The 26,472-nt window shown below is 41.9% G+C and overlaps 2 protein-coding genes and 1 long non-coding RNA gene across 5 annotated transcripts; 2 read left to right on the forward strand and 1 right to left on the reverse strand.

Annotated features, from left to right (window-relative positions):
• Window positions 1-462: 462 nt before the first annotated feature.
• tifa (TRAF interacting protein with forkhead associated domain) lies at window positions 463-2,430 on the reverse strand. The gene has a single exon (XM_036989267.1). The coding sequence runs from the start codon at window positions 2,428-2,430 to the stop codon at window positions 1,828-1,830; it is 603 nt and encodes a 200-aa protein (XP_036845162.1). The 3' UTR covers window positions 463-1,827.
• Window positions 2,431-4,093: 1,663 nt separating this feature from the next.
• Window positions 4,094-22,419, forward strand: rbm4b (RNA-binding protein 4B). 3 transcript variants are annotated; one of them, XM_036986922.1, is made up of 4 exons: window positions 4,094-4,188; window positions 20,027-20,459; window positions 20,570-21,231; window positions 21,700-22,394. In XM_036986922.1, the coding sequence occupies exons 2-3, from the start codon at window positions 20,051-20,053 to the stop codon at window positions 21,202-21,204; spliced, it is 1,044 nt and encodes a 347-aa protein (XP_036842817.1). In that variant the 5' UTR covers window positions 4,094-4,188; window positions 20,027-20,050; the 3' UTR covers window positions 21,205-21,231; window positions 21,700-22,394.
• On the forward strand, window positions 9,499-24,338 carry LOC110531675. Its single transcript, XR_002474737.2, has 2 exons — window positions 9,499-9,818; window positions 22,664-24,338. It is a non-coding gene; the product is annotated as an uncharacterized LOC110531675 (long non-coding RNA).
• Window positions 24,339-26,472: the final 2,134 nt, after the last annotated feature.

Here is a 26,472-nt window from a genome sequence, read left to right on the forward strand (position 1 = left end):
CTGTGTTAACTTATTATTTTAGTGACATGTATTAATGCCAAAATAACATGCAAAACAGGCAACAACAAAAAACAAACAAACAGGTTGGGCTCATACCTGAATGATGGGTCGCCACTGGTTGTATCCTTGTTTACTCTTCAGAACGCAATGGTGCACAAGTGATGCATTTTCCATTGTATAATTTCGCTTGACTGTGAGAACCAAAAGTTATTTAAGGTTTGTATAAAAAAAGTAAGTATATACCCTATTTCATGTCACTGGAGTAGGCTAGCCTGAAGGCCTATATTTCATTATTTTTTTCACGGCATCCAGACCTAGTTGCCAACCCCAGTTGTATATTGTAAATACCATCACCACCTTCACCATCATTCAGATACTTCAAATATGTGTGGATTTAGTGCTAAACTTGAAGAAATTGTCTCTGTGAAGTGAAATCACAGAACAAAAATGTGCAACATTTTCAAAGATTTTAATGAGTTACAGTTCACATAAGGAAAAGAGTCAATTGAAATAAATTAATTAGGTCATAATCTATTGATTTCACATGACTGGGAATACAGACATGCATCTGTTGGTCAAGGATACTGTACCTATAAAAAAATAATAAGTAGGGACATGAATCAGAAAACCAGTCAGTATCTGGTTTGACCATCATTTGCTCTACACATCTCATTCGGATAGAGTTGATCAGGCTGTTGATTGTGGCCTGTGGAATGTTGTCCCACTCCTCTTCAATGGCTGTGTGAAGAAGTTGGATATTGGCGATAAGTGAAACATGCTGTCTTACAGGTTGATCCTGTTAAAGTGTAGGATCCTGTTACGATGCTTGCTTCAGCTCCTCCAGTGAGACGGCTGACTGAAGGGGAGCGTAGAGTATTTGTACGAGCTGTTTCGTTGTCGTCTGGCAAGACGATCGGAGGAGCGTGAGAGGTCTGCCACCACGTTATCCCTCCCCGGAGTGAACTTCAGCTGATAGTCATACTGTCTGAGGCAGTCGGCCCATCTGTTGAACCTGAAGTGGCTTGTGGCCAGTTCCGTATGCCGACAGTAGCGTAGTGAGGGACTGGTGGGTGGGTCGAAATGTGAACAGCCGGCCATATAAGTAGAGGTGCCACATTTCGTATGCCCAGACACAGGCCAGTGCTTCTCGTTCACCCACAGAGTACCGTTGTTTAGTGGGGCTCAGGGCTCTTGAGGTGAAGGCGACGGGCCTCTCAATGCCACTCTGCAGCTGTGAGAGGAGAGGACAGCTCCTAGTGTTCCATCTGAGGTGTCACAGGTGACAATGGTGAGGCAGATGGGGTCAAAGTGAGCATATTGAGGTCATATCTCATCTCACATGCAGATAGACTAAAACATATACAGATATAGCCAGTTTTTCAGAATGGGCCTTGGTTCCTCGCAGGTTAAATTTTAGTTACTTGTACTTGCCAAAGCCTTTAATATGATGTGTAACACGATAATCAAATAAAACAGTTTTACTATTATAATCAACATTTACAAAACAGTATCCTTCCTAACCCCATCCTTCATTGAATTCTGATACTTGCTCTTATTTGGGTATCATGAAAAAGGGTAATATTCACAAGCTTTAGTTTCACATTTTATAAAATAACGTAACAGTGAATAATACTTGAGGAGTAGGTTATAAGGTAGAATATAAAAACATTTGAGGTACTGATAGCTTGGCACCACATACAGTCAACATTTTGATTTAAGCTTTCAGAATGTTTAACATCAGCATTTGTCAAGAAAACTGCTTCTAGTTGAAGAGAAAATAATACAATATAATCAAAACAATATGGCTGTCATCGTAGTAAAACTATTTTATGGAAGAAGTGCCCTGCCTGATTGGTACATGATTGTCTCATCCATCTCCATTGGCCCTTGGCTCATGAGTGGTGGGATGCCATTGGTTGAAAGGTCTGAGCCCGTGTCCATGACGGGCACCATATTTGGCACGACCATGCCCATCTCTCTGGAAGGGGGTACTGCCAGCATGCCAAACTCCACCTCAAAGCTCCCCTTCGCCTCTCCATTCTCACGGCGTATCAGCATCTCGTATTCCCCGAACCGTATCAGGGCCTTACCAGGCAGCTCTGCCCTCTCCAGGAACCCCAGCTCAAACCCATTGACAGTCACACGTCCCTTCTGGCTGAGGTTCTGCACAGAAAATAGCATGTCCGGGCTGTTGGAGGTGCGGTAGGCCTGCAAGGACAGCTGCTTGCGGGAGACACGGGGGTCGGCCAGCACGAAGGTGCAGGCCTGGGCATCCCGGCCCAGCCTCACTGGGTCCTCGGCCTGGAGCTTGTGTCTGGTTTCCAAAGGCAACATGCGGTACAGAGCCCTGGAAGCCTGCTGGGGGTGGTAGAGCTGGATCTGGAGGCATGTCATCAGCTCCTCTGTTTCCACGGTTTGAGACACCTCCATGATGGATCTTATGATGGCTGATGCAATTGAAGGGATGTTGTCTTTCACTTTCTGGTTAACTTGGTCTAAGAGAAAAACAGAGAGGAATATTCAAATGGATTACTTTTTGTTATTCTGGCACTAAATAAGTCTCATTACTAGACAGAGAATAACAGCTCAGATAGAGGATGTCAGAGGGTGATGGAATGAAAAACACTTAATTCTATTGCTCTAATCCATAGGAAGAATGTTCAGGGTATTTCCATAAAGCAGTACAAAATCTCAAGGTGCTTTGTTATTTGTTCTAACATTTTTAGTTCTTAGAATTGCATCATCATTCCACACCCTCAGCCTGTCAGCATTTCCTCTAAAAAGTTCACTGGCTTAAAGTAATTCCACTGTGATACGAATGTAGCCTTTTTCAAGTATACACAGGGAAACGGCTTAGGATAGACTGCTTTTTCACAAAGGTCATTCTATATTGTCATCAGAGAAAGGTGAATAACATGTTAGATATATAATCTGTAAATATCTTCCACACTTATTTTTCTTAAGCACCAATAACAATACTAGGTTTGTCTAACATTTTAATGAGAATCACATATGGCATTCGTTCAAACAAAACCATTCTGAATGTTCACTTCCAAACTTGCTATATCTTACCTGTAAAATTGGGTAGGCTGTAGGATTCTTTATTTTGCTTGAAGCGTCTCGAAAGATCGGGCTACATTATACAGTAGGCTGTCTCCGACGGTTGACTTGCTTTGTTTACTAAAACCAGCACGTACAACTGTTGCCTATTGGCGCACAAAGTGTTGTGTCAACTATAACGGGTATCGGAGGATACTGCCGGGACCAAAAAAACAGGAAGGGGGTGATCCTTACGTCAGCCAGAACCAGCAGCACCATACATAGCACCACCAGTGGCAGTGAACTGCTGCTAGTCATAATCCGGTTATAGCTCGATGTTTAGGGAACGTCTGATTATGCTTTCACCTTGGCAGGTTCTATACAACTTCCTTACGATTTTCAGTAACAGGCAGGATCATAGGGCTATTTTATGACCGTGTGAGTACAGTCGACAAAGGAGCGGTATCGGTTAAACCAACTAGCTTCTTATCTGTGATGAAATTGCATGTCAAATTAACTTTTTGGGGAAAGCGGGGCTATTGTCAATCATCGACTGCCATCTGTAATCAGCATGCCAAAACCCTGAAGCAGTAAAACGAATCTTGGTTGCCTGCGACACATAGCTCTACAGATCATGGTGATAATAAAGCGAAGAAAATGTGTCTGTGTTCAATAAAATACTGTAACGACCCTGGGTTTATAAGCGCGGAAACGACCGTGCCGCACGAGCATGCTTTTGCGGCACAGTCGATAGCGCGCCGGACCTCGGGCTCGAAGGTCGAGGGTTCGAGACCTGCTTACTGCTGTTTCATTACAATACGTATACCAAGCAAGCTAATATCATAAGTCATACCATTCGAAGTAGTTGGTGTGAATAGTGGCATAATCATAGTATTATGTACCTAGCTAGGCTAATAAATAACCTCAATTTGCCTAAGCAGTTTCAAGCTATTCACTGTTTGCTCATGTGACTGATGGTCCGTATCAACTTAATATCATTGGTCAATTCACATGCTAATCAAAGAACAATGGTTGCCTAACCAATCAGCTAGCATAACGCATCTCAGCAGGCTAGGGGGTTTTCCGCTCTTAGAACGCGGTGTCGACATTTTTATACGAAAGTGAAGTAACCAACGTTAACCGATTGAGGTAAGTGTACTATTCAATATTTCTGGTCGATAACATCTTTAAAAAACTGCTGTACTAAAACATTTGAAATTGACTCGAGGTTTATCCTTATGGAATTTCTACCCGTACTGAAGAATGTTATCAGTGTTTTTGCAGTAACAAGCTTTTGGAGTGCCTCTTCTCGGACGTATAACGTTACAGGCGTGTTGTAGAGGTGGCGAATAACTAGCTAGCGCATTTGCCAAGTTAGCTACTTAAAAAAAAAAGTTTTATTTCACCTTTTATTTAACCAAGTTCTCAAGTTGAGAACAAGTTCTCATTTACAATTGCGACCTGGCCAAGATAAAGCAAAGCAGTTCGACACATACAACAACACAAAGTTACACATGGAGTAAAACAGACATACAGTCAATAATACAGTAGAAAAATACGTCTATATACAATGTGAGCAAATGAGGTGAGATAAGGGGAGTAAAGGCAAAGTAAATACAATATAGCAAGTAAAACACTGGAATGGTAGATTTGCAGTGGAAGAATGTGCAAAGTAGAGATAGAAATAATGGGGTGCAAAGGAGCAAAATAAAAAATTACAGTAGGGGGGGAGGTTGTTGTTTGGGCTAAATTATAGATGGGCTATGTACAGGTGCAATAATCTGAGCTGCTCTGACAGTTGGTGCTTAAAGCTAGTGAGGGAGATACATTTCAGAGATTTTTGTAGTTTGTTCCAGTCATTGGCAGCAGAGAACTGGAAGGAATAATTGGTTTTGGGGGTGACCAGAGAGATATACCTGCTGGAGCGCGTGCTACAGGTAGGTGCTGCTATGGTGACCAGCGAGCTGAGATAAGGGGGGACTTTACCCAGAAGGGTCTTGTAGATGACCTGGAGCCAGTGAGTTTGGCGACGAGTATGAAGCGAGGGCCAGCCAACGAGAGCGTACAGGTCGCAGTGGTGGGTAGTATATGGGGCTTTGGTGACAAAACGGATGGCACTGTGATAGACTGCATCCAATTTATTGAGTAGGGTATTGGAGGCTATTTTGTAAATTACATCGCCGAAGTCGAGGACCGGTAGGATGGTCAGTTTTACACGGGTATGTTTGGCATGAGTGAAGGATGCTTTGTAGCGAAATAGGAATCCAATTCTAGATTTAACTTTGGATTGGAGATGTTTGATGTGAGTCTGGAAGGAGAGTTTACAGTCTAACCAGACACCTAGGTATTTGTAATTGTCCACATATTCTAAGTCAGAATCGTCCAGTGTAGTGATGTTGGACAGGCGTGCAGTTGCAGGCAGCGATCGGTTGAAGAGCATGCATTTAGTTTTACTTGTATTTAAGAGCAATTGGATGCCACGGAAGGAGAGTTGTGTGGCATTGAAGCTCGTCTGGAGGGTTGTTATTAACACAGTGTCCAAAGAAGGGCCAGAAGTATACAGAATGGTGTCGTCTGCGTAGAGGTGGCTCAGAGACTCACCAGCAGCAAGAGCGACATCATTGATGTATACAGAGAAGAGAGTCGGTCCAAGAATTGAACACTGTGGCACCCCCATGGAGACTGCCAGAGGCCCGGACAACAGACCCTCCGATTTGACACACTGAACTCTATCAGAGAAGTAGTTGGTGAACCAGGCGAGGCAATCATTTGAGAAACCAAGGCTGTCGAGTCTGCCGATGAGAATGTGGTGATTGACAGAGTCGAAAGCCTTGGCCAGGTCAATGAATACAGCTGCACAGTATTGTTTCTTATCGATGGCGGTTAAGATATCGTTTAAGACCTTGAGCGTGGCTGAGGTGCACCCATGACCAGCTCTGAAACCAGATTGCATAGCGGAGAAGGTATGGTGGGATTCGAAATGGTCAGCAATCTGTTTGTTGACTTGTCTTTCGAAGACCTTAAAGGCAGGGTAGGATAGATATAGGTCTGTAGCAGTTTGGGTCAAGAGTGTCACCCCCTTTGAAGAGGGGGATGACCGCAGCTGCTTTCCAATCTTTGGGAAACTCAGACGACATGAAAGGTTGAACAGGCTAGTAATAGGAGTTGCAACAAATTCGGCAGATAATTTTAGAAAGAAAGGGTCCAGATTGTCTAGCCCGGCTGATTTGTAGGGGTCCAGATCATGCAGCTCTTTCAGAACATCAGCTGACTGAATTTGGGAGAAGGAGAAATGGGGAAGGCTTGGGCAAGTTGCTGTGGGGGGTGCAGTGCTGTTGACCGGGGTATGGGTAGCCAGGTGGAAAGCATGGCCAGCCGTAGAAAAATGCTTATTGAAATTCTCAATTATAGTGGATTTATTGGTGGTGACAGTGTTTCCTGTCCTCAGTGCAGTGGGCAGCTGGGAGGAGGTGTTCTTATTCTCCATGGACTTTACAGTGTCCCAGAACTTTTTTGAGTTTGTGTTGCAGGAAGCAAATTTCTGCTTGAAAAAGCTAGCCTTGGCTTTTCTAACTGCCTGTGTATATTGGTGTCTAGCTTCCCTGAAAAGTTGCATATCACGGGGGCTGTTCGCTGCTAATGCAGAACGCCATAGGATGTTTTTGTGTTGGTTAAGGGCAGTCCGGTCTGGAGAGAACCAAGGGCTATCTGTTCCTGGTTCAAAATTTCTTGATTGGGTCATGCTTATTTAAGATGGTGGGGAAGGCATTTAAAAATAAAAAAAACAGGCATCCTCTACTGACGGGATGAGATCAATATCCTTCCAGGATACCCGGGCCAGGTCGATTAGAAAGGCCTGCTCGCTGAAGTGTTTCAGGGAGCGTTTGACAGTGATGAGTGGAGGTCGTTTGACCGCTGACCCATTACGGACGCAGGCAATGAGGCAGTGATTGCTGAGAGCTTAGTTGAAAACAGCAGAGGTGTATTTAGAGGGCAAGTTGGTTAGGATGATATCTATGAGGGTGCCCGTGTTTACGGCTTTGGGGTGGTACCTGGTAGGTTCATTGATAATTTGTGTGAGATTGAGGGCATCAAGCTTAGATTGTATGATGGCTGAGGTGTTAAGCATGTTCCAGTTTAGGTCGCCTAGCAGCACAAGCTCTGAAGATAGATGGGGGGGCAATCAGTTCACATATGGTGTCCAGAGCACAGCTTGGGGCAGAGGGTGGTCTATAGCAGGCGGCAACGGGGAGAGACTTGTTTTTAGAGAGGTGGATTTTTAAAAGTAGAAGTTCAAATTGTTTGGGTACAGACCTAGATAGCCTGCAGAGTTCTGTCCTACTATCTTTGCAGTAGATTGCAACACCGCCCCCTTTGGCCGTTCTATCTTGTCTGAAAATGTTGTAGTTAGGGATGGAGATTTCAGAATTATTGGTGGTCTTCCTCAGCCAGGATTCAGACACAGCTAGAACATCCGGGTTGGCAGAGTGTGCTAAAGCAGTGAATAAAACAAACTTAGGAGGCTTCTAATGTTAACATGCATGAAACCAAGGCTATTACGGTTACAGAAGTCATCAAAAGAGAGCGCCTGGGGAATAGGAGTGGAGCTAGGCACTGCAGGACCTGGATTCACCTCTACATCGCCAGAGGAACAGAGGAGGAGTAGGATAAGGGTACGGCTAAAAGCTATGAGAATTGGTCGTCTAGAACAGAGAGTAAAAGGATGTTTCTGTGGGCGATAAAATAGTTTAAGGTGTATTGTACAGACAAAGGTATGGTAGGATGTGAATACAGTGGAGGTAAACCAAGGTATTGAGTGATGATGAGAGAGATATTGTCTCTAAAAACATCATTTAAACCAGGTGATGTCATCGCATGTGTGGGTGGTGGAACTGAAAGGTTGGATGAGGTATAATGAGCAGGGCTAGAGGCTCTACAGTGAAATAAGCCAATAAACACTAACCAGAACAGCAATGGACAAGGCATATTGACATTTAAGGAGAGGCATGCTTAGTCGAGTGATCATAAGGGTCCAGTGAGTAGTGAGGTTGGTTGGGGTAGCGGCGATTCAGACAGCTAGCCGGGTCATCGGTAGCAAGCTAGCATAGGATGGAGGTCTGTTTTTAGCCACCTCGTGCGTTTCCACCGGTAGATCGAAGTGGGGTTCCCTTATGGTAGAGGGGATCAATCCAATTGGCAAAATAGATATAGTTATAGTTACCCAAGAAAAATTGTCCGATAGACCTATTCAGATAGCAGCCAATAAGACAGCTAACGATTAGTGGGCCGAAGATGGGCGTTCAGGTAACGTCGCGACGGAGGGGCCAGTTGGATAACTCCCTCGGGCAGATAATATCGGTAGTCCAGTTGTGAAGGCCCGGTGGGGCTCCGCATCGGCAGTAAAACGGGTCCGGATAGGTGATTGTAGCCCAGGAGTGGCTGATGGAACTCTTCAGCTGGCTAGCTTCGGAAATAATTGATGTTTGCTCCGGCATAAGCCAAAAGTCACTTGATGCGCTCTTTAGACGGGCTTCATGCCTCAGTTCTGAGAGGAATGGTCTGACAGTCGCTCTTCGCTAAACCTTCAGAGTAACTGTGAAATGCTTGAACTGGGAGAAAAAGCATGTATAAGAGAGCTCTGCGAAAAATCGTAATTCTTAATCCTCTCGTTGGCACTGCTTGTTTGTAGGCAATGATTGAGCTAAACATAAATCACGTATTAGCAAAAGTGAGCAACTGATGTAGAGTATTAATTTGACCATTTAGATTGAAGTGTCTCACAAGTTGCTGCTGATGAGAATGGAACGATGAATGTAGATTGTTTATAAATGAAACACGTGTTCGCGCCGTTTGACTTGTGTGTGGCTCGCCCTCTTTCCAGGTGTATTTATTTCAACAAGATTTGCGTCCTCGTCACAGCCATCGTACCCTGATGCGCACAGCATTCATCTGCGGCTGAGCGCGTTTCATTCTCAGGAGCAATTGTAATGTTTGACTTCTCGTCATCGAAAACATTTTTATTACACTTGTATTGTTTTGGCCTTTTTTGGTTTGTATTATTTTAGTATAGTGCTTTAGCTACCTTTTTAAGTCTCTGGCTCCCAGAAGCCTTTGAGCCGTGCATATTTATTTTACGTTCCAATATTTAGTCTTGATATACTGTAATGTGTCATTATACAAACTTTTGCTGATAAGTCACACTTCTTAAATTTGATGAATGGAAGCATCAACACGTTAGGATGTTACAAGTAGGATGTTACAAGTAGAATGTTACAATTAGCAAATAATCGTGACTGTATATCGACTTAAATACGAACCATCTTGTGTTTCCTTGTTCAATCTGAAGTTATGCGACAATGTACAACGGCATAATAAAACCACTACGATGGACTACAACAATTGACTAGTTGGTTAATTTGTAAATTATCAAATATTTGCTGATGGTAGCTCGTTACCCCAATGTGGATAACGTTGTTTTTTTTGTCATCAGAGGACAAACTGAATTGTATAATAATTGTTTACATTTTTTGATCTCTTAACATCTTATCGCAGATTCTTATCACAATCAGTGGTCCGATGGCAGATGATCAGTTGCTTCTCATTACATTTTAATCATTGAATTGTGATCATGTGAAGGGGGTTATGTGCCTGATGATAAATTAAGAATCGTCCTCTACCAATGTGAAATAACGTTATCGCTTATCTCCCCTCGACTTCAAGTGCTCAATCACAATTGAACTATCTAAATCAACCCCTTCACTGCCCATCAATTTATTTAGGTGTCATGGGTTGGATTGTCATTGTCATGTCCCCAGTTCTCAACATATTACACTTGGCATGATGGTGTTATGAGCACCCTCGCTCTTGGAGCATCTCTGGAGAGATGTTCTTGGCAAAGCCTGCAGTAACTTAACCAGGTAAAAGATGTGAATCAAGATCAGTTGTATGAAACTAAGAGTTAAGCGTGATGAATTTAGGTACACATGAGTCAAGGTCTTTTCCAATTTAGTACAGGAGAATGGCAAATTACCTCTGTTTGCTTGATTTAGGCCGGGCATGAACAGGTAAGTTTTTTTTTTTTTTTTTTTGACTTTTCCAAAACTAAAAAGTAATATGGCTGCGTTTGGACGGGCATTCCAAGTGTTATATATTTTCCCCACTAATTCGTATTGTGACCAATCACATCAGTTCTTTTCACATCAGATCATTTTCAGAGCTGAGCTGATTGGTCAAAAGGCCAATTTAGTGAAAATAATATCAGATATGGGCTGCGTGCATAAATGCAACCATTGTCAACCAAATGTCTAAAGGGTCAATCTGGGATTCATCAACATTTTGGGACTTATGTTAATGATGTATAGGCCTAGCCATTGATTCTTGAAGAATACAACTTAAATGCCTCATGGCCTTCAACTGCCCTACACAGAAATATGTTCATCAGAGCCCCAAATATAAGCTTGTCTTACTCAATTCTTTGTAAACAAACTGCAGCTTCAAAACTGACATTTTTAGCTCATATGGTCGATCCTTGTATCAATCGCTCCGTCTATGAATTTGAGTGGTTAACCTACATTTCTTAAGCCTCATCACCACTTGTTTGGTTAACAGCTGCACTTTAAACATACATTGCATTCGGAAAGTATTCTGACCACTTGACTTTTTTCACATTGTTACATTGTAGCCATATTCTAATGGATAAAATATATATGTTCTATCAATCTACACACAATACCCCATAATGACCAAGCGAAAACCGGTTTTTGGAAAGTTTTGCAAATGTATAAAAAAGAGGAATACCTTATTTACATAAGTATTCAGACCCTTTGCTATGAGACTCGCAATTGAGATCAGGTGCATTCTGTTTCTATTTATCATCCTTGATGTTTCTACAACTTGATATTAGTCTACCTGTGGCCAATTCAATTGATTGGACAGGATTTGGAAAGGCACACACCTGTCTATAAGGTCCCACATCTGACAGTGCATGTCTGAGCAAAAACCAAGCCATGAGGTCGAAGACATTGTCCGTAGAAAGCCGAGAAAGGAGAAGTGTACCAAACAATTTCTGCGACATTGAAGGTCCCCAAGATCACAGTGGCCTCTATTCTTAAATGGAAGAAATTTGGAACCACCAAGATTTCCTAGAGCTGGCTTCCTGGCCAAACTGAGCAATCGGAGGAGAAGGCCTTGGTCAGGGAGGAGACCAAGAACCCGATGGGCACTCTGACAGAGCTCCAGAGTTCCTCTGTGGAGATGGGAGAACCTTCCAGAAGGACAACCATCTCTGCAGCCTTGACGGAAGCCACTCTTCAGTAAAAGGCACCTAACATCCCGCTTGGAGTTTAGCAAAAGGCACCTAAAAGACTGACCATGAGAAACAAGATTCTCTGGTTTGATGAAACCAATAATTAATTATTTAGCCTGAATGCCAAGCGTCACGTTTGAAGGAAACCTGGCACCATCCCTACAGTGAAGCAAGGTTGTGGCAGCATCATGCTTTGGGGATGTTTTTCAGCGGCAGGGACTGGGAGACTAGTCAGGATTGAAGGAAAACGAACAAAGCCAAGTACAGAGATCCTTGATGAAAACGTGCTCAGGACCTTAGACTGGGGCGAAGGTACACATTCTAACAGGACAACAACCCTAAGCGCACAGCCAATACAACACAGGAGTGGCTTTGGTACAAGTCTCTGAATGCTTTTTAATCCGATCGAACATCTATTGAGAGACCTAAAAATAGCTGTGCAGTGACGCTCCCCATCCAACCTTACAGAGCTTGAGAGGATCTGCAAAGAAGAATGGGAGAAACTTCCCAAATACAGGTGTGCCAAGCTTGTTGCGTCGTACCCAAGATGACTCGAGGCTGTAATCGCTTCCAAAGGTGCATCAACAAAGTACTAAGTAAAGGGTCTAAATACTTATGTTAATGTGATATTTCTGTTTTTTATTTGTAAAACATTTGCAAAAATGTCAACCTGTATTTGCTTTGTCATTATGGGATTTTGTGTGTAGATTGTGGGGTGAAAACTTAATCAATTTTAGAATAAGGCTGTAATGTAACAAAATGTGGAAAAAGTCAAGGGGTCTGAACTCTTTCCGAATGCTCTGTAAACATGATGTTGGTTGTGGAAATGTTTTACGTTGTTGTGAAGGATTCAGATTTGTTTAAAATATATACTGAACAAAAATATAAACGCAACATGCCACAATTTCATCGATTTTACTGAGTTTAACAGTTCATATAAGGGAATCACTCAAATTAAATAATTAGGCCCTAATCTATGAATCTAACATAACTGGGAATACAGATATGCATCTGTTGTTCACTGATACCTGAAAAAAGAGAGGGGCGTGGATCAGAAAACCAGTCCGTATCTGGTGTGACCATTTGCCTCATGCAGTGTGACATATCCCCCTTCGCATAGAGTTGATCAGGCTATTGTTTGTGGCCTGTGAAATGTCGTCCCACTCCTATTCAATGGCTGTCCGAAGTTGCTGGATATTGGCGGGAACTGGAACACGCTGTCGTACACGTGATTTCAGAGCATCCCAAACATGCTCAATCATTGACATGTCTGAGTATGCAGGCCATGAAAGAACTGGGACATTTTCAGCATCCAGGAATTGTGTACAGATCTTTGCGACATGGAGGCGTGAATTATCATGCTGAAACACGAGGTGATGACTGGATGAATGGCATGACAATGGGCTTCAGGGGCTCGGAACGGTTTCTCTCTGCATTCAAATTGCCATAGATAAAAGGCAGTTGTGTTCGTTGTCCCTCATTGTTACTGGATGCCGCATGCCAGTTGCGTAGTCCCCCAACTAGAGACGTCTGTGGCATTGTTTTGTGTAACAAATCTGCACATTTTAGAGTGGTCTTTTATTTTCCCCAGCACAAGATGTACCTGTGTAATGATCATGCTGTTTAATCAGCTCCTTGATATGCCACAGCTGTCAGGTGCATGGATTATATTGGCAAAGGAGAAATGATCACTAACAGGGATGTAAAGAAATTTGTGCCCAAAATTTGAGAAATAAGCCTATTTTTGTGTGTGTATGGGAAATGTCTTGGTCTTTTGTGTCAGCTCATGAAATGTGTGACTAACACTTCACATGTTGTTTATATTTTTGTTCAGTGTAATTCCATCCATAAGCAAGCATGGACAAAGTCTTAAAGTCAGCAGGTACATATTGATTTAGGGGATGTATTCATTAGTGTACACCAAAGTGAAACATTTAGCAACGTTTCTAATTGTACAAGTTAATGCTACTGAGTCCCCCTCTGTTTCGGCCCGTTTGGTTCCTAGTGAATGCACCCCTTTGTTTGAAGTTCAAGGCCCCTGGTAAGTTAGAAAAGTAGAATTTATTAAGCATTCATATGTATTGTAACCTATACTGTAAAATAGTTGTATTGGTCTGTACAGCTGTACACCCCCCCCCCCCCCCCCCCCTAATAAAATATTTTTACATGATCTTGTTTGTTCACTCAGGGTTACTAGTGCCCTTTCCAAATGAGGGTACTGTACATAATGTTGGAAGGCTGGCCACGGGACTACAGATGTGTTTACAGATCATGTATCATTTCCGTTGGGGGGTAGCCTACAGATAATCTATCGTTTTCTATGAACCCAAATGTCCATCTGAGATCCTTTTGGTGTGGCTGTGGTGTGTTCCCTTTATGGAAGCCTACTGCCCTCTGCTGGATAGTTGATATACATGCCGATCAAAGAAGTCAAAACATAGCTGTATGTGCTTCTCAAAATCCCCTTGCACCACAATGGTCCCACTCTTACCCAATAAAAAGTCATCTAAAAACATCTGTATGTATTTAAAAAGAGTGTTACAAGTGTTAGCAGAATGTATTAGAAAAATACACTCTATTAGTGAAGGTGCTGGAGGCCAAAGGAAAAAGTCTCAGCATACTTCCAGTCAGATGCAAATGTCTTTAAATGTCGCTGAGCTTTCGGTCAGTCGACCCTCATCAGAGCATGTCTCCACAAACAATAGTGGGACATATACAATGCCTTCGGAAAGTATTCAGACTACTTGCCTTATTCTAAAATGGGTTAAATAAAATAATCCTCAGCAATCTGCACACAATACCAAATGACTAAGCGAAAACAGTTTTAGATTTTTCTTCAAATGTATTAAAATAAAAATACCTTATTTACACAAGTATTCAGACCCTTTGCTATGAGACTCAAAATTGAGCTCAGGTGCATCCTGTTTCCATTGATCATCCTTCAGATGTTTCTACAACTTGATTTGAGTCCACTTGTGGTAAATTCAATTGATTGGACATGATTTGGAATGGCACACAACTGTCTATATAAGGTCCCACAGTTGACAGTGCATGTCAGAGAAAAACCAAGCCATAAGGGCGAAGGAATTGTCCGTAGCGCTCCGAGACAGGATTGTGTCGAGCCACAGATCTGGGGAAGGGTACCAAAACATGTATGCAGCGTTGAAGATCCCCAAGAACACAGTGGCCCTCCATCATTCTTAATTGGAATAAGTCTGGAGCCACCAAGACTTCCTATAGCTGGCTGTCCGGCCAAACTGAGCAATCGGGGGAGAAGTGCCTTGGTCAGGGAGGTGACCAAGGACCTGATGGTCACTCGGACAGAGCTCTAGGGTTCTTCTGTGGAGAACCTTTAAGAAGGGCAACCATCTCTGCAGCACTACACCAATCAGGCCTTTATGGTAGAGTGGCCAGACGGAAGCCAAAAGGCCATGACCGCCAGCTTGGAGTTTGCCAAAAGGCACCTAAAGACTCTTGACCATGAGAAAGAAGATTCTGTGGTCTGTTGAAACTCTTTGACCTGAATGCCAAGCGTCACGTCTGGAGGAAACCTGACACCATCTTAACGGTGAAGCATGGTGATGCTTCACTGTAGATGATGCTCCAGAGCGCTCAGGACCTCTGACTGGGGCAAAGGTTCACCTTCCAACAGGACAACGACCCTAAGCACACAGCCAAGACAACACAGGAGTGGCTTCGGGACAAGTCTCTGAATATCCTTGAGTGGCCCAGCCAGAGCCTGGACTTGAACCCAATCGATCATCTCTGGAGAGATCTGAAAATAGCTGTACAGCAACACTCCCCATCCAACCTTACAGAGCTTGAGAGGATCTGCAGAGAAGAATGGGAGAAACTCCCCAAATACAGGTGTGCCAAGCTTGTTGCGTCATACCCAAGATGACTCGAGGCTGTAATTGCTGCCAGAGGTGCTTCAACAAAGTACTGAGTAAAGGGTCTGAATACTTATGTAAATGTAATATTTCTGTTTTTTATTTTTAATAAATTAGCAAACCTACAAACCTGTTTTTTCTTTGTCATTATGGGGTATTGTTGTGTAGATTGATGAGGGGAAAAAAACAATTTAATCAATTTTAGAATAAGGCTGTAACCTAACAAATGTGGAAAAGTGTTCTGAATAGGCACTAAGGCCACACAGTGAGCCAGAGATAAGGACCGCAACACCTGTGGTAATCTAAAGTATCCCAAAGGGTCACTAGACATATAAAATGGAACAATTAAATGTCAGTATAAGGAACCTATACTCTCAAAAAGGGAGGATTACAGCTGAAAAGCGCTCCAAAAAAGAAAGCAAAGGAAAACATATAGAACACTATACACAGTGCCTTCAGGAAGTATTCAAACACCTTGGCAATTCCACATTTTGTTGTGTTACAGCCTGAATTCAAAATGGATTACCTGGATTTTTTTCTCTCACCCATCTACACACTATAATGACAAAGCAAAAACATCTTGTTTTAGAAATGTTAGCAAATGTATTGAAAATGAAATACAAAAATATCTAATTTACATAAGTATTCAAATCGAACTTTGTCACAGGCACAAAATACAAAAACTGTAGACCTTACAGTGAAATGCTTACTTACAAGCGCTAAACCAAAGGTGCCGTTCAAGAAGAGTTAAAACATTTTCACCAAAAAATAAAATAAAAAATTATAAAAACGAACACAATAACATAACAGTAACGAGGCTATATACAGGGGGTACCAGTACCGAGTCAGTGTGTGGGGGTACAGGTTAGTTGAGGTAATTTGTACATGTAGGTAGGGGTGAAGTGACTTCATAGAAAGTAAATGGCGAGTAGCAGTGAACAAAACAAATGGAGGGGGGAGAATGTAAAGAGTCCGTGGCCATTTGATTAATTTTTCAGCAGGTTTATGGCTTGGGGGTAGAAGCTGTTTAGCAGCCTTTTGGTCCTAGACTTGTATGCGGCACATGTGAAAGCTGGATTAGATTTTTTTTATTCACACCCCTTTGCTATGATACTCCAAATTGAGCTCCGGTGCATCCAATTTCCTTTGATTCGCCCTGAGACGTCGCTAAAGCTTGATTGGTGTAAACTTGTGGAAAATTCAATTGTTTGGACATGATTTAGAAAGAAACACACCTGTCTATATAAGGTCCCACAATTGACAGTGTATGTCATAGGAACTTTTTGGTTTGGAAAGAGACGTCGCCTGTATGGTGAAGTCAGAGATAGACATACTTGTAAAGTCGGCTAAGGAACAGAAGTTGGGTTTTGGAGAAACGTCTTCAGTGTGTGCTTTGCAAGCCATGCAGCTGGGCAATAGAGTGGTGAACGGATAGACATGGTTATGGACAGCAAGGAAGAAGAGCTGTGTGTTGAGGAAGAATCTGGACCAGTAGGAGTGACATTTTTGGTGAAAGTGTCTTGGGCAGTGAAAAAATGTGGAGGAGGATGGGTGAGGGATCCTGAGAGGATCACAGTGAGTAGTAGATTTGTGCTGGTATAGAGAGATAGGGTAACGATTGAGTTATGTTTCAGTAAGGTTGGCTTCTTAGCGCTCATAGCAATGGTTTTCAACTGTACCGCAGAAATGGAAAGTAAATCGCAGAAAATAGTTGTTGTGGTGGCAGCTTCTGAGAAGTATTTGGGTATATGAGATTTGACTTCAGAAGAGTTACAGGGTTTGTTGAGTTGTGGTGTCCCATCCTCCCAGGCTGTTGGTATGTATGTGCAGGAGCAGATGGGGTCAAAGTAGTGGTTTGCCTCTACATCAACTCCAACGTGGTGGAAGTGTCAACCTACTGTTCACTGCTCTTGGTGGTCAAATGCAGACTTTTCTACCTCCTGAGGGAGATTTCAGCTGTTATCGTGAATGTTGCATACATTCCACCTCAGGATAAAAAAATAACAAGCTGGCACAAGGCTATAAACAAGCTAGAAAACCTACACCCAGAGGCTGCTTTTCTGGTTTCCGGCAACTTTAATTATGCGTCACTAAGACACTTGATGCTCAACATCCATCAACACGTCTCCGATGCCACTAGGGGCGATAAAGCTTTGGGGGTGAATGTAGTAATGCAAGTAACAGAGAACTCCTTTTGAAGTTAACACTTTTTTTTTTGTATATCCTGGCGAGGTTTATAGAGCTCAATTTGGTATGTCTCTTCCACACACAGGGTGGAGTAACCCCTGTCCAGAAAACTTTATCAATAAAGTCCTCTGTCGAATGACACACATCTGAGCCTATAGAACTGGCTCTTGGGTAAACCTTTTTTAAGGGCACTAGGATGAGTGCTACTTGCTAGGAGAAAAGCGTTTGTCAGTCTCTTTCTGATACAGAGTGGTGATAAGTTCCTCATTCACATGCCCAAGAATGGACACGCGTATGGTCGTATTCAATAAAGAACTTCAGGTCAGTGTTCATAATATTAAAAAAGGAAGTTAATTCATGGAGTTTTTTGCTCAATGCCAATCCACACATAGAGAATATCATCAACATACCTGAACCATTTGAGGATCTTGGAGAAGGAAGGGTTCCTGGTCTCATCCTGAATAAACTTTGGCTCAAAATATCCCACATAAATTTGAATAATTAGGGGCAAAGGTGGAGGCCATCGCAACTCCACTAACTTGAAGGAAACATTATTTTACAAGGGCAAAGTAGTTGAGCTTGAGAACCAGAGAAGACAATTCACAGATGAATTAACTTAGTGGTGACATTTCACGTTCCTGTTGGTAATATCCCAGTGCATCTAAGGGAAAGAGCGATACCTTGTAATTTGTACAACTGAATGCATTCAACTGAAATGTGTCTTCCGCATTTAACCCAACCCCTCTGAACCAGAGAGATGCGGGGCTGCCATAATCGACATCCACGTCTAGGCCTTTTTCATGACAGAAATTATTGTACGGGCTCTGTAGATCAAATGTACCCCGCTATTGTGTAGCAGAATGTATTAGTAAATTATGGTTATCACATATATATTAACACATTTTTACAATGCACTCACATAAATTGTAGAAATGTACGATGTTTAGACACAATATGACGTTGTGGCTGTGTTAACTAGTGACGACCGAAACTCTTGCCTACCGCCCAACACTGCTTGTCTAACCAATCAGCTTTGACGAAGCATCTCAGTAGGCGGGATTTATCCGCTTCTTAGAACGCTGGTGTAGCCATTTTTCTTGTGTGACTGTAAGGCAGATAGCTGATTGAGGTAAGAGTCACATTCAATATTTCTTGGTCGATAAAATTTTTTGAATAACTATACTGAAACATTTGAAATCGATACAAAGTGTATATTAATGTAATGCCTACCAGTACTAAATAATATTCTCAGTGTTTTGCAGTAGCAAAATTTGTTTTTAGAGTGCCCCTCTTCTCGGACGGACACGACGACGTGTGAGCTGGGTGGCAAGCTAACGTTAGAGCAATTGCTAAGCTACGTAGCTGCTATCTAGCTAGACAATATGTACAATATTTTTCGCCGTTTTCTAGGCATGTCTGATTTCGGTCGCATGAAAGTTGTTTTGTCTTGGCATTATCATGTTGAGAAATAATACGCGGCTTATCTGCGTTTTCGGAGTTTGAAAAAAAAAGACCGGTTTCTGGACAAAGTGGTTAGCTACCATGCTAGACAACTAGCCACATAGTGGTGAGGAGGAGGAGTCTATCGTGTCCGGAAGCGAATTCATCATACATTTTCTATATTCAGGGTTCACTCAAAATATAATTTTAAGCTTTGTTTTACTATTAACAGTTAGTTGGTTGAGGTTGTATATCGATTTTTCTCTCTTAATAAGTATGCCATCGGATATTCGCTTGTCTTTTTGCCGCCAGTTCCTTATTCAGCGGGGTTGGGTTAAATGCGGAAGATACATTTCAGTTGAATACATTGTTGGACAACTGACTAGGTATTTATCGTTCCCTATCAGGGCATTACAACTGGGTTTAGGGTCTCCTGAATTGGCGCACATGCGCACTAGGCCCGAGCTCGTTTAACCCTTTACCGTATAAACTAGCTGAACTGCTTGTCTTTCGTCAACATTGTCAAACTTAATAAATATTGCACCCTCAACTTTTTAAAACGGCTTTACTAGTTATACATTCATATAACTAAGATATTGTATGGAAAGAAACTTAAATGTATTTTGTTGAATAGTCATGACTGGTTTGAGATGTTGTATGATGATAGTGGTGAAGGATATCATTGTCATTGCTACTTAACGCGGATCCAAGTTACGTTTTGAGATCCATTGGCATAGGGTTAGCTGGACTGGACTTTTCTGACTGGTCTTGGAACTGTGGCAACGGGCAGCCTCTCCTTGCTTGGCTCGACTAGGGTATGGGCTCGACTAGGGTATGTAGTGATTTTGCCAATAGACAGATAAGTACAGAGTCATGTACCCTTAACCTTTTTTCAACTATGGTATTTGTTGATTAAATCAGACTTTATTAATATATTGAGTAATCCAGGAATTAGTTATTTGACACGAAGAAACTCAAGGAAATAGATTGCCTTGACTACAATGAAAGGCTAAATTACTAACGCTCTGTCTATTGTTAATGTCCAAAACCAGTGTACTGCACGTTGTAATATTAATTAGCTAGCATCTACAAGTAGGTAGCAAAAAAATATGGGGGGGGGGGGGGTGTGTCTCATTATTGATATTTTTCCCCCCTCTTACCTCAGGCTTTCTATAACACTGCTTCAAGGATGGTCAAGATCTTCATTGGGAATGTCCCTCGGGAGGCAGACAAGGATGAAATCCAGGCACTCTTCTCACAGTACGGTGCCGTCACAGAATGTGCCATCGTCAAGAATTTTGCTTTCGTCCACATGGATGACCGTAAGTCTGCCACCAAAGCCATCCGCAGCCTGCACCTCTACAAGTTGCATGGCACGGCGATAAACGTTGAGGCTAGTCGCGGGAAGAATCAGGGAGCCGTCAAACTCCACGTGACAAACGTGGAGAAAGGCAACGATGATGAGCTCCGCACTTTGTTCGAGGAGTACGGCACAGTCTCTGAATGTGCTATTGTCAAAAACTTTGCGTTTGTGCACATGGACAACTCCGACGAGGCTTTGGATGCCATCAAGGGATTAGACAACATTGAATTCCAGGGTAAGATTTTTTTTAAAGGCTTATGCTGTTTAAAAGGTTACACATTAAAACATTTGGCTACCTCCTCTCTCCCACCTAATCATGTTTTTTGGTATTTCTCTCCCTAATAGGGAAACGTATCCATGTTCAGATATCAAAGAGCCGTCCCAGGTATGAGGAGGAAGAAGACTACCCCCCACCTCAAAGGGGGGGATACTGGCCCCCTCGTGGCTACCCCGGGGAGAGGCATGATCCTCCACCCCCTAGCTATCTAAGAGGTCGTCACCCACCCCCTCATCACGGGTACCCTGCCCCCCCTCCACCACCCCCTCCCCCTAGACGAGCCCCTTACCCAGAGCGTGCTTATGAGCGCGAGAGGGAGAGCTATGCCGTGGTGGATTACTATGAGAAATACAGGGCTCGCCCTGCCGCTTATGGCATAATGTCCTATGATGAGAGGCGTGTAGGCTCCTTACCCCCTCCTCCCCCACCCCCCTCTTCCATGGTCAGGGAGCGTTTCATGGCCTCTGGCCTCGATCCATATGAGCGTCGCCCCCTCCCTCCTCCCCCGTCTGCGTACTACACCAGGGACCGCAGTCCCATTCGGAGGGCCCCTCCTCCCCCCATGCCCCCCGCCGGTAACGGTTACTCCTATGAGCGTTCCCGACTCTCTCCCGTCTCTCGGCCCGCGATGTACAACCTACCACGTACCAGAGACCCCTACGCCGACAGGTTGCCGCCGCCGCCACCGGCCCGCTATTACTAAGCAGCGTACACCGGCGTTTGACTCAAGGTGAGAATAGGCCTGCGCTACAAACATTCTAATGGGAGATGAAGTAGTACCTATCCTCTATATGGAGGGTCCAAGGTCACTTGATGCGCTCTTTAGATGGGCTTCATGCCTCAGTTCTGAGAGGAATGGTCTGACAGTCGCTCTTCGCTAAACCTTCAGAGTAACTGTGAAATGCTTGAACTGGGAGAAAAAGCATGTGTAAGAGAGCTCTGCGAAAATCGTGATTCTTAATCCTCTCGTTGGCACTGCTGGTTTGTAGGCAACGATTGAGCTAAACATAAATCATGTATTGGTAAAAGTGAGGAACTGAGAGTAATAATTTCACCATTTAGATGGAAATATTTCAAGTTGCTGATGATAATTGAACAATGAATGTAGATCGCTCATAAATGGAAACATGTTCGCTAGTGGTATAACAGGCGCTTGACTTGTGTGTGTGTGTGTGTGTGTGGTTTGCTCTCTTTCCAGGTTTAAATATTTCAAGATCTGCGTCCTCGTCACCGCCGTCGTCTCCTGATGCACGCAGCGATTTACCCCCGTCTGGTTGAGCGCGTTTCGTTCTCCTGCAACACTCTCAGGAGGAATTGTAATGCATGACCCCTCGTCCATCTAAAACACTTTTATTACACTCGTATTGTTTTGGCCTTTTTTGTTTTGTATTTTAGTATTGTGCTTTAGCTACATTTATAGTCTCTGGCTCCCAGAAGCCTTTTAGTCAGTCGTTTTTTTAATTTTACGTCCTTGATATACTGTAACGTGTCATGATACAAACTTTTGCTGTTATATCAAATTTCTGAAATTTGATGAATGGAAGCTGCAGCACGTTATTATGAAAAGGATGTTATTAATATCAAATAATCGTGACTGTATATCGACTTGAATACGAACCATCATGTGTTTCCTTTGAAATTAAACCACCACGTTTGTTCAATCTACGTCTGAAATTATGACAAGTTATGGATTATGAAAAGGTTGCGCTCTGCGACAATGTACAACGGCGTAATAAAACCACTACGACGGACTACAACAATGGACTAGTTGGTTAATTTAATTGGACAAATATTTGCTGATTGTAGCTAGTTTTACCAAGGTGGGTAACGTGCTTGTTTGTCATCACAGAGGACATGATTTTAGTAAATAAAATAAACTGAATTGTATAGTCATTTGGATATATTTTTTTCTCTTGTTAAATCATAGTCGTGTCACAGATTCTTATCACTATCAGTGATTCAATGGCGGATGATCAGTTGCTTCACAATATACTTAAACCATTTAATCGTGAACGGGGGATATATGCTTGATTATGATAAATCTAAGAATCGTCCTCTACCAATGTGAAATAACGTTATCGCTTATCTCCCCTCGACTTCAAGTGCTCAATCACAATTGAACTATCTAAATCAACCCCTTCACTGCCCATCAATTTATTTAGGTTTCATGGGTTGGATTGATGGGGCTTTATTGTCATGTCCCCAGTTCTCACCATATTACACTTGGCATGACTGTTCTGAGCACCCTTGCTCTGGAAGACTCTTTGGAGAGATGTTCTTGGCACAGCCTGCAGTGGCCTAACCAGGTAAGATGGGAATCGGGATCAGTTGTGGGTTGTATGAAACTAAGGGTTAAAGATGTGAGGAATTTAGGTACACAGGAGTAGAGGTATTTTCTGAATTTAGTACAGGGTAAAGGCAAACAACCTTTTGATTTATGCTGAGTGTGGACAGGTAATATAGTTTTGTTATTCCTTTCCAAACTAAAAAGCAGAATGTCAATCAAATGTCTTTTAAAGGGGAAATCTGGGTTTCATCAACATTTTGGGACTTAAATGAATTATCTGCCTAACCATTGATTCTTACAGAATATAGCTTTAATGCCTCGTGAGCATAGTTAAGCTGTCCTACCCCCCAAAAAATGTACAGCCCAAACGTAAGTTTGTTACTCCACTGTTTGTAAAAAATAAATAAATGTTTAATTGTTAACAAACTATAGCTTCAAAGCCTGTTTAACTATTATTTTGATATCCTAGATAGTCAGTCGTTTCAATAGCTCAGTTTATGTTTTTCAGTGGTTACATTTCTCCTGCCCGTCCCTCAGCTGTTAACCAAACAATAGTCGGGGAATTTATTATTTGAATCCAAGATTGCCCTTCCATAATCAGGCAGGGACCAAGTATTTTCAGTTCAGCAGGTTCCTGGTAACGTGTGTGTATATACATTTTATTTTTTAGTGTGCATAAACGAAAACGAGCGTTTATTGGACAAGTGCAGGTTAGTGAGTCGCCCGGTTTTGGACATATTCGTTCCTAGTGAATGCGCACCTGCGTTCGATGTTCTAGGCATCTGTTAAATTACAAATGTATAGTTAATTGAGCATTCCTATGTAGTGAAACCTATACTGGAAATAGTTATATTGGTTTGTACAGCCTGTCATTCCTACTATCCGGTGCCTTTTGGTCGTCATAACTTTATTAAAAAAAAACTTGTGTGTGCATATGTATTTTATCAGAAAGCACACGTTTGACTTTCATAAAATATTGGTCAAACTCGGGCACTAAAATCCCTGTTGTGTGCATGATCTTATACAGTCCATTGCATAATCCTAACGGTGGCAATTTGGAGCATAAATTAGCCATAGCTCTGTGTGATTTAAGATAACATAATCGTGAACACTTAAAGGATGTTAACTTCTTTATGAAATGTTTTTTAAGATTTTGCAATTTGATTAATTTTCTCTCATTTAGCCTAACAAAGGAAATGTATGACTAGCATAATGAAAAATGCATAAAACCGAGTGTTTTATTTATTTACATTTGGCACAATTGTCCCCCCCTAAAACGATGTCCTGAACGTGATTGTGGGAAGGGCATGTTTTCTTAATAAATGAGAATTGCTACATACTAAGGGAGAAAAGTGATATCGGGGCACACATTTTAAATTCAATAGTTTATATTTCTCGTAGAAGTTGAATAACACGTTGGGTTGCATAAACGCCTCAAAATGCGTAGCATTCCCTTTCAAGATCTATATTTTTGTGTTTTTAAAGTATGGACGCCTGACATTAATTCCCCTTCCCGATTGTTTAATCTCCAAATAAAATACTTAAAACCATGATCTTGTTTGTTCACTGGGTTGATCGTGCCCTTTCCAAACAAGGGTATTGTACATACAATTTTGGGAGGGCTGGCCACACGAGATTACAGATGTGGTTACAGGTCATGTATAATTTCTGTTGGTGGTTAGCCTATGATTTTTATAAACCTATATTTAATTATTATCATATGACTGACTGGTAATGAGATCCTTTTGGTGTGCCTGTGCTCTCGGTTCCCTTTGAAGCCTACTGCCCTCTGCTGGGCACTGGATGGTATGTTTCTCAAAATACCCTTACTTACACCACAACACATGTTCCCACTCTTACCCGATAAAAAGTAATCTAACATGTATATATTTCAAAAGGTTAAAGGATTTTTTTAAAAAAAATTTATTGCATACGTAGAGCATGCTGTATATTCAAACAATATTTACAGACGTGCATATTTTATAATAGACTCACAATTTTCGTTATTAAACAAAAAAATGGTATCAGTCCCACTCATAATGACGTCTCATCCCAGAGAAAACCACGTTCATTGTCCTTTCGTTTATAGTATGTTCACATAATCTAAGCCCAGAGGCGAGACATCGCAAGATTTAAGGAACGCTTGCGAAACAGACGAACAGAACAGGCCGGGGTTTGAGAGGTCAATGAGAGAAGTGAGAAATTATTCCTTTAAATTTCTCAATCTAAAGTCACAACCTAGATTCGGTCCGTATCTTAACTAGTTGAATCTCAAATTACTCCAACCTCGTGAAAGTGATGAACTGACACGTTTTCATTTTTGTCAAAAATAACTATATCAAAGTAGTGCCTTTGATTTAACGGCTTGCTCAGTTCGAGCGAGAAGACCCATTTGACCTGATGTGCTTCTACACATTAGTTTTGCTATATAAAGTCGCCATACATGTGGTGAAGGACTCAATGGAACGCAAACATCAACCAGATTGGCGCACATTCAACAAATCTGATCTAACTAACTGGATATTCGTCAAATCCGTCATAATTGATTTACTGTAACAGGCCCACAATGTCGGAATTTAAGTCTGATTTTGAGTTATTTGTCTGATTTCGCTGCGTAACATGTAGAAGTTGTCCCTTTTCAGGTTAAGAAGAAGTGACTGCTAATAGGCTGGACACTTTAAACATAAGTGTCAATTTTAACAATGCTTTTTTCTGATAACTAGTTCATTGCATCCGCCTTGGAGCCCAGTTTCACAATATTACCATATGTCCCAGCTGCTTGCCATAGTTTTAAAGTAATCATGAAAAAGCAGGCCTTATTAGAGCATTTTTCTCCCTGCCATCTCCTATTAGTTCAATTGAGCACCGTGTCTTCCGAACGTTCTATTCCCAGTTTATTGTTGGCAATGAGACCTGCCCACTTTGCTGGTAGTTCAAACAGCAAAACATTACTCATGGAACTCTGAGGTCATCCCATTGTTTACTATAGGGAAATATAGGTAAGTCTGTCTATTTTGCCAAATATCTCACTGTATATTTAGATTTTTTTCAAATGAGGCAATTTTAAACATGAGCATCTCCTCTTTTTAATTATGTAGACTGGCCAGCGTACTACGTTGTCATCAAACGCTATCCCTGAAATATCCCTTGCCCTTGGAACGCTGAGCTCCCCTCATTGTTTTCCTATGGAGAGGCATGCTGGTATATAGATTTAAAAATAAAATAAAAATATAGATTTTTTTCAAGTCCGACACCAATTTAATCATAAGTCTCCTCTTTCCAATTACATAAGTTTGGGCAGCGTACTCTGCTGTCATCGATTGCTAGACCAGAAATAGTCAAAAGTTGCTATTTTTTCCCCTACTTCATCGCTATGCAGACAATAAGCACACTTGGCATCATTGAGGTGCGGCTGTTTACTTTCTACACAAGTTATTATTTTTCAGTTTCTTCCAAAGAACCGATTGTAGTGGTAAGATAAAAAGGGATACATTTTTTGTAATGCTAAATGGAATTCTAAGTCCCTCCAGTCAAAACAGCCTATGCAAACGTTTGATTCCATTCATTTGCTATGGAAAAAGTGTTCCAGTTTAGCCAACGATCTTTTGCCATTTTTCAGCCTTGGGTGAATTTTGACTCGTTCTATTGTCCAGCCTACTGCTAAACACTAACTCCCATTTGTGT

The sequence above is a fragment of the Oncorhynchus mykiss genome, chromosome 9 (assembly GCF_013265735.2).
Source record: "Oncorhynchus mykiss isolate Arlee chromosome 9, USDA_OmykA_1.1, whole genome shotgun sequence".
NCBI lineage: Eukaryota > Metazoa > Chordata > Actinopteri > Salmoniformes > Salmonidae > Oncorhynchus > Oncorhynchus mykiss.